This window comes from Ixodes scapularis, unplaced genomic scaffold (assembly GCF_016920785.2).
Source record: "Ixodes scapularis isolate PalLabHiFi unplaced genomic scaffold, ASM1692078v2 PGA_scaffold6__148_contigs__length_123643588, whole genome shotgun sequence".
In the NCBI taxonomy this organism is placed as follows: domain Eukaryota; kingdom Metazoa; phylum Arthropoda; class Arachnida; order Ixodida; family Ixodidae; genus Ixodes; species Ixodes scapularis.
Window position 1 is genome coordinate 50138202 of NW_024609881.1, and position 21020 is coordinate 50159221.

The following is a 21020-nucleotide window of genomic DNA, read 5'->3' on the forward strand; positions in this document are numbered from 1 at the left end:
GAGCATTTCATATCAGTTTCATATATCGCATATCAGTTTTTTGGATATTTCATATCAGTTTAATATGTAGCGTATCAGTTTTTGGATATTCATATCAGTTCTTATATAGATTCATATAATTTTTTTATGTAGGGTAGTAAGTATTTGCCCGCTCGACCAAGCCGCACCCTCGCTCGCGAGCGCCATTTCAACATCATCATGCATCTTGTATACTATATCAGCCCAAAGTCACCCTTGCTACTTTTATAAGCCTTTATTTTTGGTTCTGCAAGCCTCTGGTATGGACCTTCGGTCTCTCCGCAACCACCAGAATCCCTCCGAGTTCCAAATAAATATCACTATTACAACCATCACTGCGCCAGTTCATCACTGCTAAACCGACAACTCGGCACAGAATCAGCGCCGGTTCGCGGCGCTGCGCTGTATGTGTGAACAGGCCTAAACACCGAAAATCGACGAAAAAAACAAAACGAAAAAAACAACAAAAAAAAAACAAGCAAACATAATCTGTATCCATAGCCGAAGGCCATACTTCGCGAGGCCGTGGTCTCCTATCGGCAGAACGCAGTCCAAAGATGTAGGTGTACAACTCCGATGCTTTTCATATACTCCGTTCCACCTTCTTACGATGGACCGCTGTGGACGCTACGAGCCGTCGGAGCCAATCTAAAGCCGCGGGAGACGCGCAGCAACTCTCGGGGACGCGCACGTCACGCGGCATACATTCACAGCATGACTGGATCAGTGCCTATGGTCAAGCGCGCTCCATCGGAACCTGAGACGGGGGGCTCGTATCGGCAGAAAAACCAAGTAGGGCGTGCGGTCGGGAGTCCGAGGTATGTAAGGTCCATTCCCGCGTCGTCGTCGCCTCATTGCGTGGCCTAGATCGCTGTTTCTTATTACCGGTAGCGATCGGTGGTCGAGCGTTTCAACTCACGGCAGCTCGGAGGTCCACTTATTGGAGCGAACTCTCGGGCTGTCGAACCGAGGGATCCTTGCCTGGATGCCCCAGCCGTGCCCATTTCGAGGTTGACGAGAGTCGTACAACGCGGCGTGCCGTCGTGTAATCACTATACGGCGTGGCGCGAGTTAGAGACCCCAGTCTAACGGCGGTACTGCACTGGCTAAATTTCTCGCCTGTTTGCGGAGGCGCCAGGCGCACATTGGGGAGATGTTCCTGCTGTCTAAAAGATACTAAAGTGCGTACTTTAAGAAAAAAGCCCTCGCGTCTACTTTCCGGCACAACCCTCGGAGAGCCAATCACCGCGACAGCTCAGCGAATGACGGTGCCGAAACATATGTTGAGACCACAAAACGCAGTCCGAGTTGTGAAATTTACCAATTTAAGCGTGATGTTTACTATTGCTTAATTTCATAACTCAGACTGCGTTTTTCGGTCTGAAAATATGTTTCGACATCGTAATTCGCTGAGCTGCCTCCGTAAGTTACGGTGAATGGCTCTCGGAGTGTTGTGCGGGAAAGCAGACGCAAGGACTTTGTTTAGAGTGTAACGTCACCTTTACGCTTATAGTTCGGTGGAAATTGTGGACGTTTTTCTCGGCGAATCTAACGTATCTGCGGTTTTACATATCAACCTTTTTTTTTTTATTAATTTGTCATACCCCGCGGTTGCGGAAAGGGGAGCGTATTCCAAAGATGTAATCTAATGAACGATGCGTGGGGACTCGCCCCCATTTCCGAAGGTACGCGTACGACCCCGACTGTTTCTCGAGGCCGAGCCCGTATCGGGAGAAATCCGGTGGGGAGTTGGTTAAACAGGGTCCAATTCCCCCGTCGTCGTTGCCCGTATTGCGTGGCCCAGTTATCCGTTGCTTATTAACTACCTCCGAGTCGCGCACCTCCGGGCCCTGCTCCTTCTTGGCGTCCCTGACCCCATCCGAAATTGCGCTTCTAGGGTCCGGCGCAAACACCGGCGGCCCCCGGCGAGAGCTCCACTGCCGGCCTGACCCATTTCCACGGGCCCTGGCTCGTGCCTCGGGTCGGCGATACTGCTCGGCCGTCGTCTTGAGTTGGACCCGCAGCCGGACCGAAATGTTTAAACGCCCCCATTTTGTTTGTTTTTGTTTCGAGGTTTTTTGTCGGCTGGTCATCTTTGTAGGTATGCTACGGGAAATCTCTGTGATGGTTAGTTGCAGAAGGCATGGACAAGCACTCCCGTAAAATTTGAAAGAAAAGTTGACAAAACAACAACGACAACAAAAAAGGTTTGCATTTTACGGTGACAGCCGTCATTTGCCAGGTTTCGCCGCTAATCTTCGGGTGCGTTTCGTGTAGGATCATATGGCTTTACCATGTTTAGAGGCAGAACTTTCTGCCCTCCATTTAGCGAATAAATGTTTCCTTAAATTGAGTGGGAAATATTTCAGACAAAGTTTAGCGAGAAAAAACAATATCCGGGCTAAGTTTAGGCGGGAAAATATCACGGGTAAATCTAGGGGGAAAATGCTTCCTGCATTTATTCGTCAGATTTATCTCGAATCTGCACGAATGCACAAATGTAGGTAGTCAATCTGCAGTGTTCGCCGCAGTTTGATTTCACGGTACGATAAGAAACTGTAAACTTAAAATAAAATAATAATTTTTCTGCGCTTTCGATTTCAAAGAAGTATACAGGTAGTTAAATAGTGTTTTCAAAGAGATGTTTGAGAAAGGTGTGATTTTCACAACCAAACATTGTTTTAAAGGGATTTACTAGCTGCCTGCATGTTAGGCATTCTACGTGAGAAATATTCAAATCGCGTAATGTCTAAAAAAATAAAACAATTATTTTTATTTGACTACGGAGGTCAGGTTTTCTTTGGAAACGAGAATTGTTGGATTTCATGGGAAGGGATTTTACAAGAAAGGCTAAATTAGGAATGAGGGAACTCTGTGGTTCGGTTTATGAGAAGAAAGACTTGTTTTTCAACTCCCAATTTAACGTCAACAAAACTTTTCGAAATTAATCGGCTCATATTAAAAAAAAAACAAAAAAACAAATCTGTGCAGTTTGGAATTTGGGGAAAAACAAGAGGTAATATGCTATTATAGAAATGCGTAATTGAAGACGTATAAATAATTTTATCAAATGTTTTTTTAGCGCTGACTGGACTGCAAACCCGAGATGGGTCGTCTTTCCACGGTGGACCATGCAAATGCTTCTCTTTTCAAATCCACAAGTACGTGTTTGCTGTTCCTTAAAATGGTGCCAGAAGTACTATTTTTATAATCTTCACCTCAAGAAAAGCTCTTTCTGCAGGGCGCCACCCCTGCATAGTGTAAATAAAAACAAACAAAAAAACAAAAAAAAAATAAACAAGGGGGGCAACACAAAAGCTTTTTATGTTTCAAAAGTAGCGCAATGTGTCTTGATGCACGAGAAGATCATGGCGGAACAGCGCAGACTGAGCTAGATTTCAGACGCCATGTTCTTCCCAGAAGTGGCGCGAGGCACGTGTCTCGAGCATTTCCACAATGAATGGCGGCACTTTTCCCAGGATAGAGGGGTTTTAGGCAACACCATTCAGGATAAAGAAAAGAAGAGAAAACACAAAAGCAAACGGATTCACATACGAACTAGTAGAAGAGGAGGACAATTTATTAAAATAGTTGGTAGTCCAGCGATCGGTTGTCTTTTCTGTTTCTCCTTCCTTCATCGTTCAGCTAGTTCCACCCGTCATGTTAGAGACCCCAGGCTAGCGGTTGTACCGCACTGGCTAAAATGCTCATCTACAGTTGAGAGACAAGTTGCCCGTCGAGGCAGACTAAGTTTTTAGGTGTATAAACATGCACACACCCCAATTTTGTTTTTATAAAAGCTCCCAGTCCTACAATATTTGACGCTACGATTCTCCTGCGTTCCGATACAGTAAGTGTGTCTCGAACGCTGGCCGTTGGCGAAACACCAGACGCCGCCATCCTGTCATCGCGCACCCCAATGACGTGCCCCTGGCGCACCCCAGCATGGTGGAAACGTTACACGGCGCCAGCATTGCTCAAAATGGGAGCGCACAGGAGCCTTTCTTGCAAACGTGTATACCCATCTGGGTTTCGAAACCTGACGCGACCTGGCGGCGGAAATGTGGAAAAGAGGAAAAGTAGTTCAAATGTATACGAAGGTGGTTACAAATGGAAGCGTTACGCACGCCCCTTGTATCGCCAAGCGGTCGCGCTCTTAGTTCGTGTAATCGCTAGGGTTTTTTGATTACGCTGAATGGAAAAGAGATTAATAAAAGCACGCGTACGCGCAAATAAATAGACCCTTTTTATGGCAAACGCCACCATCAGTGTTCCAATCTTTGACGTCCCAGAGAACTTCCGGTTCATAAAAAGAATGAACAAAGCCCATCCTAACACCGCTGCTTGAAATGTCAATGAAACGTTTTACAACCAATTCTCTAGTTGAATGCCAAAAGAACGAGGGAGCGCGAGATTTGTTAAAATTTTTTGGAATATTCTTGCAAGCCGACTCGCCTCCTCCAAGTCGTTAGATTGTCCAGTCGACGGCCCTCGTTAAATCTCCAACTTTGATGTACGTGTAGCATGTATGCTTTCTGGCACTGGTGGCATAAGCAAGCTCAACAGGCTTGCAAAGACGGTACGACCGGAAGTCGCTTGGGACGCAAGCGGAAGTTCATGCTTGTAAACAAGAAAAGGGTCTATACGACACTCGATGTCAATAGCCCGCTCACGAGCCGACACGCACGTTTCCATGCCGAAGCTTCTTTACTTCCTCTATTACATGAACTCTGGCCATAGGCTGGCCTAAAATAGAGAATGAAGCAATATTGGGTTCAAATTTTACTCAGTATATGAATACAAAGCGAGAGAAAGGTGGAGGCCGGAGGTGCGTGGATGCCCGAGCACCGAGCTCTCGTTGGAATGGTTAGTGCCAAGACGCGAAGCTACAACTGCCTTCGTGTTCCTACTCGGTCTTATAGCCGTGCGACACGGGCAACTCGAATGCCATTCACAACGAATTACATTTGAACGATTGGCTAATCAGCGCGCGAAACTCCGAGCATGGAGCGTTCCATGGGCGACAGATCGCGAGCCGATTCGTCGATCACACGAATGTCATTCGTTGTAAATGGCATTCGAGTTGCCCGTGTGGCACGGGTATTAGAACGCCTTAGAACCTTGAATAGAGAGGCAGCGCTCTCTCCTCCTTCTCTCCCTCCGTGTCTAGCCGTATACTGTAAGAGCGTGATATTCGAGAGGACCAAATCTTCGCGGCATTTGAGACTTCTAAATATCGCGAAATATTGATTACGGGAATTTATCGTGCCGTGGTATAACAAATACATAGCACATCACTTGAACTCACGAATGTTTTGCGCACGCGAAATACTCCCGACACCTAGACTTTGCAACGATTCGGGGAATGGTGAGCCGGCCAAAAATAAATTGTCGTTTACAGTATTCACGGCTCCAGCAAAACGAACAGCAGCTAGCGGGGAAACGCCGAACTGGCCGGAACAGGTCCTTTCCCGATTTCTGCTCGCCTCTTATGGCTTTCGTGATTACACGTTGTCGGGGTTTTGCACAATAGAACAGTTTTTCCGGTGACTCTGTTGTAACCGTAGTATGAGCTGGTAACCCAGGTTGGCTCTAAACGCAACCTACGTAACCGCGTGAACAAGATGGTTCGCATTTACCAGCCTTCATCAGCAACGTGGAAGGAGAGCAGTCCTTTCATCGCTTCCTCGGAGAAGTTAAGCCTCTGGAAGCTCGTTTACGTTGACACATCGCAGCAAGTTCGAAACGTGGAGAATAAAAATCGGGGCAAGCCATTTTGAGTGCAATGCTTGCTTGCTGATGACCCAGCGTCGTCCGTTGAACTGGCACATGGCACGGCACGACCTGTTTTAGACCGCCATATTTGCCCGATAGTGGCATCCCCTGTAGAGCCCTTTCGAAAGTGCACCCTCTGCTTGTTATGTACACTTAATTACACTGAAGCTATGTACATATATACAGGTCAGGTTCGGGACAGTACATGATGGACTGGCGGTTCGATCAGCGGTCCGAACTGCACGAGCACGAGCACTCACAAACCTTGTCACTCGTCGTCTTCTTCCATTGACGCGAAGGTACGCTCGCATTCGCGCCTAGCAGGCGCATATCTTACACTCCTCCCTACTAGACTAAGGCACATAGTCGTTAAGATAAGTAGGGCGGCGCGTTGCTCTTTGAGGTCTCGAAGAGTTGCTAGGGGAAACTGTTGTAGAACCAGCTGGTTGGACTGCTGGTGTGGCATCGGACCTAACGTCCGCTTCTTCGGAGACCGCTTCAGGTAGAGCAGTTAAACTCAAGTCAACTGAAGAGTTATCTTCCGAGTTTCCTGCAGAAGTTGTCGCTGGCCTCCTGCGCAACTGGTCAACATGGCGACGCCAAGATCGTCCATCTTCTGTTTCAATCCTATAGGATAGTGGACCGGTCACGGCTGTGACTACTCCAGGGGTCCACTTGGCACCGGACAAGTAATTTCTTGCATAAACGTTTTCACCTACTGTAAATAGTCGTGCCTTCTTCCCTTCCTGGAGAAACTTGTCCTCTTGTTTCCATGATGAATGGAACTGAGAATCTGGATGCAGGCGATCTAATGCTGTTTTCAGGCGTCGGTTCATCAATAGTTCCGCAGGACTCCTGCCCGTTGAGGAATGTGGCAGTGTATGTTGACGGAACAAAAATCGCGCCAAATCGACGTTTACGTCGCCTGAATTTATGTGAGTGAGTGCCTCCTTGGTTTCTCTCACCATTCGTTCGGCCTGGCCATTCGATGAAGGGTGGTAAGGTGCCACTGCCACGTGTCGAATCTGGTTGCGGCTTGTAAATTCCTTGAATTCGGCCGAAACGAAGGCTGTGCCATTATCACTGACAATGACATCTGGCACTCCGTGTTCGGCAAACAGCATCCTCAGTTTCTGTACGACGGCTGAGGAAGACATAGAATTCATAATACATACATCGAGCCATTTCGAGAATGAATCGACCACGATCAGAAAGATCTTTCCCTTGAAAGGTCCTGCAAAGTCAACGTGTAGACGTGACCAGGGATGTTGCGTCGTCTCCCAGGGATGCACTGGTGCCCGTGGCATTGATGGTCTGTGTTCTTGGCATGTGGAGCAATTTGCAGCCTTTTCTTCAATGTCATGGTCGATGCCAGGCCACCAGACTGTACTCCTCGCTAGTGCCTTCATCCTTACAATGCCTGGATGGGCTGTGTGTAAGATGTCGAGTACAGTGGATTGTGCCACTTTGGGAATAACAAGCCGGCTTCCCCAAATGATGCATCCCTTATAAGTTGATAGTTCATCTTTCCTAGTGGTATAGGGTTTGAACTGTTCGTGTTGCTTGTCATCTGGCCACCCATGCATGATCCAGCGCTGGACTCGCGCAAGCACGGAATCTTTTCTCGTGGATGCTGCAATTTTTTCGGAGTTCCAAGGCTGTTCTGGAGCGGTCTCTAGCATCCATACGTCTGCGACTGGAATGTCGTCCAGCTCTGTTGCAGGTATAGGCAGTCGACTGAGTGCATCAACGTTTCCTATCTTGCTTCCCGGACGGTACTGCAGATCGTAGTGGTATGCGGCTAGCATTAGACTCCACCTGAGAACTCTTGGTGACACCATAGCTGGAATTTCCTTGTGCGGACTCAGCAATCCTAGCAGAGGCTTATGATCGGTGATTATGGTCACCGGGCGGCCATAGATGTACTGGTGAAACTTTTTGACACCATATATGATCGCCAGGGCCTCACGATCAGTTTGCGAGTAATTTCGCTCAGCTTTGCTTAGGGTTCTGGACCCGTAAGCTATTGGTGACTCTTGCCCAGAGTCGGCCACGTGACTCAAGACAGCTCCAAGACCGTAAGGCGAAGCATCGCAGGTCAATAATAAAGGCTTGCTGGTATCGTAGTGAGCCAGAACTGCCGTTGATTTGAGCAGTTCTTTCGCCTTGCGATAAGCCTCAGCTTCGAGAACGGTCCATGTCCAGCTCGCCCCCTTATCCAGCAGTCTGTACAACGGCTCCAAGGTGTGAGCAGCTCCCTTGAGGAAACGATGGTAGAAGTTAAGCAAGCCCAGGAATGACTGTAGTTCCTGTTTGTTCTTGGGCTCTGGAGCTTCATGAATGGCCTTGACCTTGTCTTCAGTTGGTCGCACCCCGTCCTTGTCAATCCTGAATCCCAAAAACACGACTTGCATGGTGTTGAACGTACATTTTGCCTTGTTAAGGCGTAAACCGTCTTCCTTGAATCGCTGCAGCACAGCTCGCAGGCGTCTATCGTGCTGTTCTTTGGATTCTCCGCCGATAAGTATGTCATCTAAAAAAATTAGTACTCCTTCAATTCCGGCAAGTAACTCCTCCATATAACGCTGGAAGATCGCTACGGCGACGGATACTCCAAATGGAAGACGGTTAACCTTGAAAAGTCCCTTGTGCGTCGTGATGGTGAAAAGCTTTGCCGACTCATCATCGACGGTCAACTGCTGGTAGGCCTGTGCAAGGTCAAGCTGTGTAAAGCGACGGCAACCCGCTAAGTTGCTCAGGAGTTGCTCTGGCGTGGGCAATGGGTAAGATTCCCACTTCACTGCCTTGTTTACGGTACTTTTATAGTCACCGCAAATCCGCAATTCACCACTCTTTTTCAGGATTGGAACTATCGGTGTAGCCCAATTTGAGTGTTTTACAGGTTCAAGGATTCCCTGCTGGACCAACTTTTCTAGTTCTTGCTCCACTTTCGGACGCATCGCATAGGGAACTTGCCTTGACTTGCAGAACTTAGGTGCAGCAGATCTGTCGACCTCCACACGGATGGGTGGTCCCCGACTCTTTCCCAGGCCAGCGTCGAAGATTTCCTTGAACTCCTCCAGGAATCCGCTACCCTCCTGGGTGTTCCTGAGTTGATGGACACCTGTGAGGCCGATTCCTAGATGCTTGAACCAGTTTCGTCCAAGAAGGCTTGCGTACTCTCCCTTGACCACCAGAAGTGGCAGAGTTGCCGACCTTTCTTTGTGTTTAACCTCCACGAGTACTCTTCCTAGGACGATAACAGGCTCCTTCGTATATGTGCGTAGCGCAACCGTAGATGGTTTCAGCCTCTGATTTGGAATATGAAGTCGTGCCATTGTTCTCCTGCTTATGACAGAGAACATGCATCCTGAGTCAACCTCCATCGCTGTTGGCTGTCCGTCGATGTCGACGTCTACGAGGATAGCAGGTTCGTTGGACGAGAGGTTGTACAGCTCGTACATCTTGGTGGTATCGCCGTCTAAAAGATCAGCTTGCGCCGTCCCCCGTCTTGCTCTTGGAGGACTTTTCTTAGCCTTCTTTTGAAGACAGGCTTTGACAATATGTCCTTTGCGGCCACAGAACAGGCATGTGGCGTTCTTGAAGTGGCAATCCTGAGGAGAGTGTGCCCCGTTGCATCGATAGCACACGGAAGTCGCTTGCTTGGTTTCAGGCTTCGCATGATGTTGTGCAGGCGGTGACGGTCCAGGTCCATCTTTAGCCACGCTGTGGATTTGGCTGACGTCCTTAGGCGTAGTCCTAATCTCCATGGCATTGTTCTTCGCACATTCCGCTGCTATTGCCAACTTCTCCGCTTGAGCCAACGTAAGCTCGGCTTCGCTCAGCAGACGTCGTTGCAAGGCCTCATCTTTAACTCCACAGACAATCTGGTCGCGCAAACTGCTGTCGAGGGCGTCTCCAAAGTTGCAGGTAACTGCAATACGGCGTAAGTCCGCGATGAACGCAGCCATGGGTTCGTCGCTGTGCTGTGCCCGCTTATGAAACTTAAAGCGTTCCACGATCTCCGAGGGCTTTGGTGCAAAGTGATTTCCCAACTTCTTAATGATGTCAGCGTAGTCCGTCTCTGAAGGTGTCGTTGGCGCGCAGAGGGAATGCAGTATTGCATAGGTCTCGGCTCCGCAAACGCTGCAGAACACGGCTCGCTTCATCTTGGGTGTAGCGATCCCATGGGCTTCAAAGTGGAATTCCAGCCGTTGAAGGTATAATGGCCATGTCTCCGGCTTACCTGCCTGGAAAGCTTCAAATGTCAGCGATGTCCTTTCAACCATGATGAGTTGCCGGAGTCTCGCCCGCTTTTTTCGATTTCCTCGTCGCCAAATTTGTTATGTACATTTAATTACACTGAAGCTATGTACATATATACAGGTCAGGTTCGGGACAGTACATGATGGACTGGCGGTTCGATCAGCGGTCCGAACTGCACGAGCACGAGCACTCACAAACCTTGTCACTCGTCGTCTTCTTCCATTGACGCGAAGGTATGCTCGCATTCGCGCCTAGCAGGCGCATATCTTACACTGCTGGAAACTAAAATCCCTGCACAATGGCGGATACAAGTGCGAGCTTCTTCGTTTCGAATGAGCTCCGACTCAGAAGTCCTCGTGCAGCGGGAGCAGAAGTTAAATCTAGCCGTTCAGCGGTGTCGGTTGTTCCATCTTTGTGCAGTGGATTGGACTTTTATCAATCGGCACGTGACTTCCGAATTGGGTATATAGTTCACTGGAGTCGGGAATATTGGGTAGTAGAACATGAAACTTGCACATGTGGGTGAAAATCCCGAAACACGATTTTTCTTGTGAACGCAAAGGGGAATAATTTTTTTTTTCTGTTGGCAAAAGCTTGCTGACTTTATCATGGTTGTATACACGTAGATGGAATCACTACTGCCCGTATACTTGAGGTTTATTAGGCCTGGAACGGAACGATCGGTAGAAAGGCTAGCGCCATCGGTCGCTCGTGGGGCCCGAGTCCAGCTCAGAGGTCACGCGCTCTCGCCCAAACATCGCTCTTCTATTATTATACTCTGTTCACCCTTAGAGCGGCCCTGCAATCATATTTAACCGTCTACATTTTTTTTTTTTGCGGTTTCCTCGTTTCTTGGGGTTCTGGCAAGCCAGCGGGCACGGAGAGAGTAACTAAATATCAGTGCATCCTGTTTTATTCGGACGACGTGGAAACTTCCTCCACCTACGGGGGCGACCAGCGGTGCCGAAAGCGCGCGATATGTGAAGTCTTTGGTCCTGGGCTTACTACTGGTCAGAGCCGCGAAAAGCTTATTTTTAGTCGAAATACAAAATATAAGTGGCGCGAACCGTTTCAAATATTTATAAAAGTGTTTTTTTCTCAGTATTTTAGATCTGTAAATAAACAAATACAGTTTCTAAAGTACGGAAACAAGAAATGACCCGTCGACATACCCGCCACCAAGCGGTGGAAAAGGCGGCGCATACTAGAAAGGTGTAGTGGGATCAGGCAACGAGCGGCGAGCCTAGAAAGGTCCCAGATGTACGCGACGGCGCTGCGGTCGTATACGGGCTCGAGGATCCGACCGGTTCCGAGGGGTCAGATCCACTGTCGAGACTGTGACTGCTCAGTGCTGCTGAGTAACTGCGCTGTGCTTGGCAAGCACCACAACCAACTCACAAGAGAAATTATCGAGGCAGAGAACATTGCGAAACATAATGGCAGATGTGTTAGTACTCTGTCTTTAACGTTGTCGCAAAAGGAGTTAAACTACCTAGCCTTGTATTAATTTCAATTTAGCTTGCTTTAAATTTAGCTCCATATTGAAAGAAAAGAAAAAAAAGACCAGTTATTTTCCCTGGCCCTAGCCTATAGTACAAATAGAAGAAGAAAAGAGTGTGTAAATATATCGAGAAAAAAAATTGGGTTGTGTGTGTGTTTATACAGCCTAGAACTTGGTCTGCCTCACAGGGGCGACGAGTCTCCCAGCTGTAGATGAGCAATTTAGGCAGTGCGGTACAGCCGTTAGCCTGGGGCCTTTAACGTGCATCACGCAGTAGTGATACACGACCGCACGCCGGTACGATGCTCATCCAGATCGAAACGGGCAGGGGTGGGGCTCGAACAATATACCGAGAGTTGTCAGACAGCGCTGCGTGTCTCTTTCTTTTATGTGTATGTTGACTGGAGTGACTGTCTTCCGGGTGCGCTGTTCCCCCTGTGCATCATGAGCACACCGTGATCATGAGCAACCAACTCGCCCGAACCTCTGTGTTAACGGCTCCGAGCATTCCGAAGGCCTTCGGCGAGAAGGTTTGGCTTGCGGTTTGGCCGTTTGGCGGTATGACAGAGCGAAGTGGCTCCCGTTCCGAACTGATCTTTACCCCGTGTTTGCTGTCGTTTGTGGCCAATGAAGTGTCATGCCGAATTAGTGTATAATCGCGCAGCAAATGCAGTACGAGCCACCCTGGCTGCGCGCTTCCTACAGCCTATCCAGAACATGGTTTAGTGGCGCCCTGTCGAGCCGTCGACATGGAGTGCGGCAGCCGTGAGCGCTCGCTGAGCTCACTATCCTTCCTCTAGTTCACGGCCACTCAAGAGACAGGAGACGTCATGAAGGAAGTTAATTTTTGTTTGTTCTTGTAACATTAATTTCCCTATAACTTTTAAAATAAAGCGAAATTTGAGAAAAGAAAAGTTTTATTAAGTTACTACTTTCAGTGCGCCGAGATTCGGTGCATACCAAAACCAGTGACAAATTCCTTGCAGGAACCCTTTAAGCTGAGGCTGCAGTCAAAGCTACGAGCGCGAGCTGGCCCGCTCTTCTGCTTGCTTTGAGAAGTGCATTTCTAGCGCGAGGGCTCGTTCTGCAGAAGAACGCCTCAAAGCAGGGATCTCGAGCTCTCGTGCTTGTGATATTGCCTGTAGTCTCAACTTAAAGGAACACTGGAACTTCCCAAAAATGTTTTTTTTTATTAGGCGATTTATTATGGTGCCGGAAGACTACCCAATTAACAGTTTCCTAAGTCAGGTATGTTTTTAATAACGCCTGTTGTGACAGAGCATCAAAGAAAAGATGTCCACCGAATGCGGGTGCGCGGGGCTAAAATGCAACAAGAGCGTGACGGTGATATAAAAAATAGTCTTGGCCCGAGCTTCGTCGTGTTCGGTTCTTTTCCTTGCTTCGCCACTACACGCCAAAACATGCAACTGCTCGAGACCGAAACCTCCGAGACCGAGACCTTCGCACGGAGGTTGGAGAAATATAGAGGATGAGAGTGAGCCGGAAGTCACGTAACTACACCCAACCGTGCGCTTTTTTTTCTTGTTTTTCCGCTTGCTGCAGACGAAATGCGTCGCGGGAACCGTTCGCTGTGCGATTCTTTTGCAGTTATGTTTATGCCGCTCGCTGTTCTGTACTTCAAGATGAGTTGTTTTGTACATTGAGGAGTTGGGAGATGAGTAGTGAGTGCCCGTGGTGAATTCCCGTGATCGGCTTCGAAAAGAATACACCCAAGATGTTGCGTGAAGAGCTGGCTCTTATGTCCTGCATCTAAAAGTGGCATTGTGCGGCAGAGTCTGCACAAGTTTCCAGAAGATCACCGGGATCGGGACCAATGGCTGGCTGCAATTCCTGTAGAACCTGTAGAACCTCCTCAGAAAGCGGACACTATTCGATTTATGTGCTCCTTGCATTTTGTGGAGAGTGGCTACATTGAGTTCGCAGGCGTCAAAAAGGGAATCCCATTCCATTTAGTTCAGCGACGTATCGTCCACAACATTTGTTTTTTTTCAGTGATGATTGTAAAAAAGACATGTAAATTTCGCAAAGTGTTATGCAAAAAAAAAAAAAAAAGAAAAAAAGAACACACACACACATAAAAAACAAAACTCTATCGAATCTGGGTGCTGCGTGTGAAGCGAACATCTTAACACTGAGCTACTGGGGAAACTGTCGGGGTAATGCAGCCGGTGTACTGTAGGTCGGAAAGTGTGCTGCCGATTTCCCTCTAGCAAAGGCACTCCCGGCCCAACGTCTGGCAGCATCACGCGTTGACCATATTCGCACCTAGTAAAAGAAATCGTACGCGCGCATGTTTTACTCGAATTAGGCACTTCGTGCTTGAAGTTTCACGAGCGATGTCTTCAACCACGAGAAGCGGCAATGGCTCGGCGACAACTTCGCGGAAATCGGCTTGGTGGTCGGGCGTGTCGAGCGAAATGAATGCCAATTCTTTTGATCGGTCCAAAATTTCTGTTTCGAAGGAAGACAGATTCGCCGGTACCACGAACGACTGTTCTGAAGTAGAGGTCCCACGTCTGTTGAACGCTGCCATCGCCGTCCAGCTCGCAAGACCCACGATACGCAATACGACGTCATGTTGAGAATTACGCAGGGAACGTTCTCTGTGCAGCTTTTTTTTCTCGATCAACGTATTTGTAGCTTTTTGGAAGCCACAAAAAACATGGGTTTCGTTTTTTTTTTATTTTTAATATTGAGTGTGTGCTTTCAATGACCTATGACTTTGAGTAAATTTTGTGGTTGTGTTAAACCTTAGATAACGACCCGTGACCACGGAGAAGTGAGTGAGCGCGACTCAAGCCGGCCAGTTCTCGATCGGCGGTTTCCGGGCGGAAAGAAACCGAATTTCGAGCCGCGAATTCTGTTGTGGGTAGTTGGGCTCTCACATGCCACGTACAACTAAAAAGCTTGGCGAGCATTAATGCCCTGTCAGTGTCCCTTTAAGGACGAGAGCTGCGCTGGACCATAGCCTCCTATGTACTGACAAAGCCTGGCAGATCACCACGAGGAGTGGCCGCCGAGATGGAAAAGGTGGAGCAGCAGACAACGGATGAGAGGAGAACCACGTGACTGGCGCCCCGCTGCGGCGAGAAGCCGAAACACACTTCTCCCGAGCGAACAAGTGTCTTTCGGGTCCTCGCCGCTGAAAAAGCTCTGCGCTGACGTCGTGGTCCCCCAGAAATGGATTTTTAATGCTCAGTGCTATACCAGATCCTCGCGGTTTAAACCTTCGACCGGGCACTCTAAGGGTCCGTCGTCGAATTGACAGGCTTTCTGTGTATAGAGAAGGCTATGGCAGGACAAAACAATCATCCACCCCCGTCTGGTACTTGGACAATGCCGGTCGCGTCGCTGCCGTGTGTGGCACACGGATAGAAACCTTTCAAACTTCCGCGCCATCCGGTGACTCAAAAGGCAGTTTCATTTTCGACGAACAAACGGCGGTCTTGACACTGTATTTCATCGGGCAACCGTCACTTTCGCACGTGAATGGCAGGTATGAATTGGTTCTCTGATCCCCACATAATTCCTCCCTAATTTGTGTTAGTTTCGAGGGCTTCGGCATAAAAAAACAAAAACAATTCAGCACAGAGCATCTACCCAGAAGCCCTTCGACTAAATTTCCGCCATCAAAAGGTTTTAGAGCCAAACTTGTACCAAGAGCTTCGTTGGATCACTCTCCGAAATAAACGCTTGCGCAGTTGTCGTATTTGATTCGTGCGGCGTGCTGTACCGACGTCCTGACCGTACAGCCCTGATGTGTATATATCAGGGCGGCACGTTCGGTGGTATCTCCAACTTCTCCCTTCACCAGCCTCCAGAATGCCGCCATCAGTTTGGCACACACGCCTTACACTGAGATGATGATAGTGATTAAATTTGCGAGACTGAATTTTGAAAAGGGTCTATAGGCATAAGTGTGACGCGCCGGTCGCCGGTCCGCCAATTCTGGTTTGCGTTCCTCGGGGGATCTAGAGGCGTATTTCAATGCTGTTTAAGCCAGGGTGGAGGAGCAGTATTTTGTTGAATAATATGAATCAAAATTATTTGTTTAAAGTCAGATCGATTTGGTTTAAGTCAGAATACATTGATTTAGATCATTGTAGAAAGAAAAAAAGTAATTATTCACTGCTCGATATATGTTTTGATATTGCAGATTGATTGATCACTAATTCGCCCTTCACTGATAATAATGCGAAAAAAATAAATACTGCAAATGTAGAGTGTAGTTTAATAACACATTCTTATTGATATAATAAAATCCGGCATACCAAACAAAAAACAGCTTGATATTTTTTTTTGTCTGACGAAAAACATCTTTAAAATATACCCTGGAGAAGGGGAACATGAGGGGACCAATGAGGAACACAAAGGTGTTTGTCCTTTGTCCCCTTTCTTCAGGGATTATTTTCGTTATTCTTGTTCAGCTTACGTGCAACTTTTCATTTAATTGCATTATTATCAAAAACGTCCTATTTTATTTTGCCTTCTGACTTGATTGCGAAAAGGATATTACTTCTCTAGATGTTTTTGTTTTTGCATTATGATGTTACATAGCTCAGGAACGAAGTGGAAGGTAGGAAATCAAGCTCCACCCTTCGATTTGCTCAGAAGAGGACTTCTTTTTGCTCTCGTTGAGCCTTATGTAAATTTTTATTACTCGGTGATTCTTAGATTTAAACTTAAAAAAAAAGCACATCGAAAGCGTGAGACGATAGACAAACGTCGAAGAAAAATATTTTCAGAATTAGTTATGGGAAATGTTTGATTTTTTTTTTGTAGTACACCTTGTCGTCCCCATTTGAATCATGACCTAAATCGTGATTTAAATCATATTGATTTTTGTTCTCTGCACTTGTTTAGGGAACACTTCTGTGAAGGTGCGTAATAGGACGCTACACACAACGACCCAGAGACCTGTTTAGTGGCGCGGTATAGTTTCTGCAACCTGAGTAGAAAATACCAGCAGGGCTTAAACGTAGAAGTGACATGCAGGCTTTCAGTGAGCACCCGACATAGTCTATTGAACTAAAAATGACAAAGAACAACGCCGTTGTTGAACTGTTGTCGTAGGGGCTTGAGGCGGCACTCAAGTATCGTTTAAAGCCCTTCGATAGGATTTACGCTTCACGTTTAGCTCTGATCACAATATTTGAACAAAGTAAAAGCGTGTTTGATAAAAGTTATATGAAATATCTTCATAAAGTAGAATTCGAATTATGCAGTGTGTTTGATATTAATTCGAAGAGATTTGTATAATAAAAAGAGGAGTGTGAGTTAGACGAGTGCCGTTTTCACCATGCATTTATTAGGCCCGGCAGTCATTAGTGTAGGGTACAGTCGTCACGTTCAGTTGACTAATTAACAAAAATTTGCGAATTGACCTAAATTTACAAATTAAGTCACGCTGGGGTTGCGGTATTGACGGCAATCACTAGGAGAAACCAGAAAAATTGAAAGAATTTGCGGAAATGTAATAGTTTTCGAGATACTAAACGAAAAACGTTTCGCGTTTTTTCGCCCGATTTAAAAATTGCGCGTGAACAGAGCCTATCGAGCCCTGCAAACAATGATGCTGGGAAAAGTGACGGTGTCGTTTAGGTCACGTGTTTTCGGCGAACCCTTCAAGGGCACGCTGCTGCGACACTGAGGACACGATTGAAACGGCCAAGTCACATTTACAAGCCTCATTGTGGGCAGGATTTGCGGCGCTTTTGACATAATTTTTTTTTTTAAATCAAGCGAAAAAAAAAAAACACCAAAAATTGAGTGATTAAAATCTCAACAACGATTACGTTTTCTTAAATTCTTGAAATTGGTCTACTCTCTAATCATAACTTCTGTCAATACTGTAATTCCAGCATTACCCCTAAAATCAATCATTAAGAAGTTTATTAAAAGATTTTAGTTAATTAGTCACCTTACCGTTACGATTAGCCTCTCAGCTAAGGTCCGCCGGGCCTGATAAACACATGGTGAAGGCAGGACTCGTCTAACTCAAACTACCTATGAAAAAAAATGAAAAAAAGTTCGAATTAAAAGAAATAGAGAGAGAAAAAAGAAAGAGAGGAGGCTTGCTAGAGAGGTAATACTAACGCGGATATCATAGCCAAAGGCCAGACGGTCATCATTGTTTTTTTTATTTGGGGGCGGGGGGGGGGGGGGGGGGGGGCGGGGGGTGGAGGGGAGGAGTCAAACACCCTGTATATGTATATGTATATATATATATACGTTTCGGCCGAAGATTAAATCGTACGTTATTGCTGTTTTCAATAAGGGTTCTTTTCTTCTTCTATACCCACGCCTTCGGCCCCCCACCACCATGCCCGTTATATATATATATATATATATATATAGATAGATAGATAAGCATGCATGTATGCATGTATGTATTCAGAAACAAAATTCTGACCGAAGCACACTTGTAGGGTTTGAATCCCGCGGCGAAAGTTCTTAGACAAATCCCGATGCGTGAAAGGAATTTAGGAAACCATATATATACTTGAGCATTGGCCGTTTCTTCTTGTCCAGAGCTTCGGTTCCACTCTTCAATCCTTAATCTTTCTGACTCGTTTGCAATCTAATTTGTTTGAATAAGCATTTTCATAATCTTTTTGCCTTCAGTTCACTGTAGAAAAGAAACAAACATCCTGCTAGATGTTATAACTTATAACTACCACAATAGGAAACGCGCTCTTCAAATGCTTCCGCGTTTTAAGCAGACAGCGCAGATGGCAACGTCAAGCGTTTCCAAACAACAATCGATTCATGGTCCCCATAAACACTTCTCACCGCATGTGTCCTCCTGTTCTGGGAGGAAGGAGACGAGTAATGTAATAATGCCATGAAACGCGTCTCCGACAATGTGTGTTAATCACGTCCAAATAAGCGGTTCCTCGATTTCCACCTGATGACGTCGTGAAAGTGTCCAAGCTGCCGCCGGCCGCGACCCTTCGCGGATTCGCAGCAGCGATGGTGTAAGTGGCAGACGCCTAGTTTGCTGTGCGTCGCTTTCCAGGTGGACAGTCGGCGGAAGCTCCGGCAACCAGGGTTTGGGAGGCCGTGACGACAGCGACACCTATGCGTGCTCGCGGTTTCTGCCAGAATTTGTACCACCAACCGCCAGGATCGCGGCATTCGACAGCATGACACTCCGGCGTTTGTGGCGTCATTTGTTGTCACTTGGGGACCGCCTTGGATACATGGCCGAATGGGACGCCAAACACACCAGTCGAAGACTTAATCCAAGCACCGCAGTTTTATATACCGGGTGTTTTTGCGAAGAATTTCGAAAATCCTAAAAATTAGGGCGATTGAAAAAAGTAGAAACTCTCTTCGGGAACAAACTACCAGCCACGGCGGACGTCAGGAATTGCCAAAAACCTACTAATTAGCCAAATAATTAATTAAAAGTTGTTAATTAACTTTTTAATTAGGGGAAATAGACATATGGTTTCAATTAGAAAGTTGCTGAGCGTTATCGAAAACCACTAAATCAGTCATTTTCAGAAAGGCTTTGAGCGCGTGAGACGAGTAGTAGCGCTCTAAAGTTACCACTCGTGGCCTTAGTTTTTGTGCTCCAAAAAAGGGTTTTCAGCGTCTTTGTCAAGTTTTCATTTACATATATCCCTTCCTCTTTCAAGGAAAAACGTTTCTTGATCCACATGTCCCTGGCGCTTCTCTGGGTGAATTTGACTAAAATGGAAGCGATTCTCCCCTCTCTGGCTCTGAGTCTATGTGCCGTTTCGATGGTTTGACTTGTCGGAGATGGGAGGTCAAGCCTCCTGGCTAGGTCAGTCACAACCTCTACCAAGTTTTCGTTTTCACTTCCTTTGACCCCATGTATCGCAATGTTTTTACGCCTTGAGTACTGCTCTGCGTTGTCAATAGCAATCTTGAGGCTCAGGATTTGCTTGTCCCTTTCAAGAATTAGTGCCTCGAGATGGTTTGTTTGCTTATTTAGCTCCTCGATGAGTTTTGCCTGACTTTGGGAGTTCGCAAGTATCTCCCGATACTGCGATGATAGCTGGTTGACGGTTGTTTCCACTCCCTCAACCTTTTTCTCATTTTGATTTAGTTTTGTGGTAATGCTGTCATACTTCGGTCCATGCGCTTCTAAGGTTTTCTTAATTTTTTCTATCCTATTCAGCACTGTAACCAGAGATGAGTTCATTTCAGAAATTTTCGCCGTCAAAATGTCGAGACTAAGTTCGTACGAACTCTCAGTCGCTTCTTTACTTGGCCCAGAAACATCATCGTTCGACCCAACCGACTACCTTTGGCGGTGGAGTTAACAAGTGTTGCAATTCCAAGAGTTCAGATCTACCGCTGACATATCTTTCAATGTTTTTTTCCCAACGCCGGAACACTTTGCAACGTGATACTGGTTTGAACATTCCGCACATTTTAAATGAAGACAGTCAGGTGACACGGCTTTAAGGCAAGCTAGGCAATCGTTTTCCGACGACATGTTACATACAGGGCAGTCCAGCGGAATGTTAAAGAACCTACAGTGAGGAAAAAATGCCGGAACCTTACCCAAAAGAGCAAGGCGACAGTCTTACACACTGCAGTTCTCATTCCGCCGGACTGCAGCCTGCCGAACCGCCGTAGTTACTTTTATAGCCCTTCCTGGTGACGTAGTTGCCCCGGGCATGCGTCGATGCTCCCCCCGATGATCTTGATACGGCTGTGGTGTATGGAGGACATGGAAGCACGCACAGGATGCACATCGTCAACTTTTTTCTTTTAACCCTGCAGTTTTTGAGCGGGACGGCCTTCGGTCTCCGGCCTGGCTTCATGGGAGGGAACCTGTCTGGAACAAGGGATCCTACCGACCTGGATGGCATCTCTCCTTTCATCAACGTTTGTACCACAGGCGAAGACAAGCGTCAGGCAACCGAGGCAATCAACTTTTCCGTCATCAACCAGCTTCACCTCGGTCACCGCGACATCACTATCCGATTTGCAAACAGCGTCTACTTCTATGTCAACTTAACAATCAGCACGAGGCAGAAAGTGGTTTGGCCTTTTTCAAGTGTTTTCGTTTTATTTACAAACATTCGCAGTCTAATCCGTAAGCGAGATGAATTGTGCTCAGTTGCTGACTCATGCGACGCCGACGTCATTGCTCTCACAGAGACATGGCTTTCTAGCAAAGTATCTGATAACGAGCTGTTTCATTGTAAAAAGCGTTTCAATACATTTCGCTGCGATAGGCGTGACAGAAGTGGCGGTGGTGTTTTGTTGGCGGTTGCTGACTTATTGGTTTCTCGCCCTGTCATTGTAGCCTGTGAACTGGAGATTGTTTGGGTTTGCGTTTCCTTTAAACATAAACAAACGATAATGGGTGTATGTTATCGACCACCCACTAGCAGTTGTTCATTTGTGAATTTGTTACATAATTGCATTAACCAAATAACAGTCCAATATCCAGGAA

At 46.9% G+C, this 21020-nt stretch overlaps 1 protein-coding gene across 1 annotated transcript; it reads right to left on the reverse strand.

The window, feature by feature from the left end:
- Positions 1-6146: 6146 nt before the first annotated feature.
- Positions 6147-9563, reverse strand: LOC121838482 (uncharacterized protein K02A2.6-like). Its single transcript, XM_042294760.1, has 2 exons — positions 9161-9563; positions 6147-7318 (listed from the first exon to the last, which is right to left on the reverse strand). Exons 1-2 carry the CDS (start codon positions 9561-9563, stop codon positions 6147-6149), a joined length of 1575 nt encoding a protein of 524 aa, XP_042150694.1.
- Positions 9564-21020: the final 11457 nt, after the last annotated feature.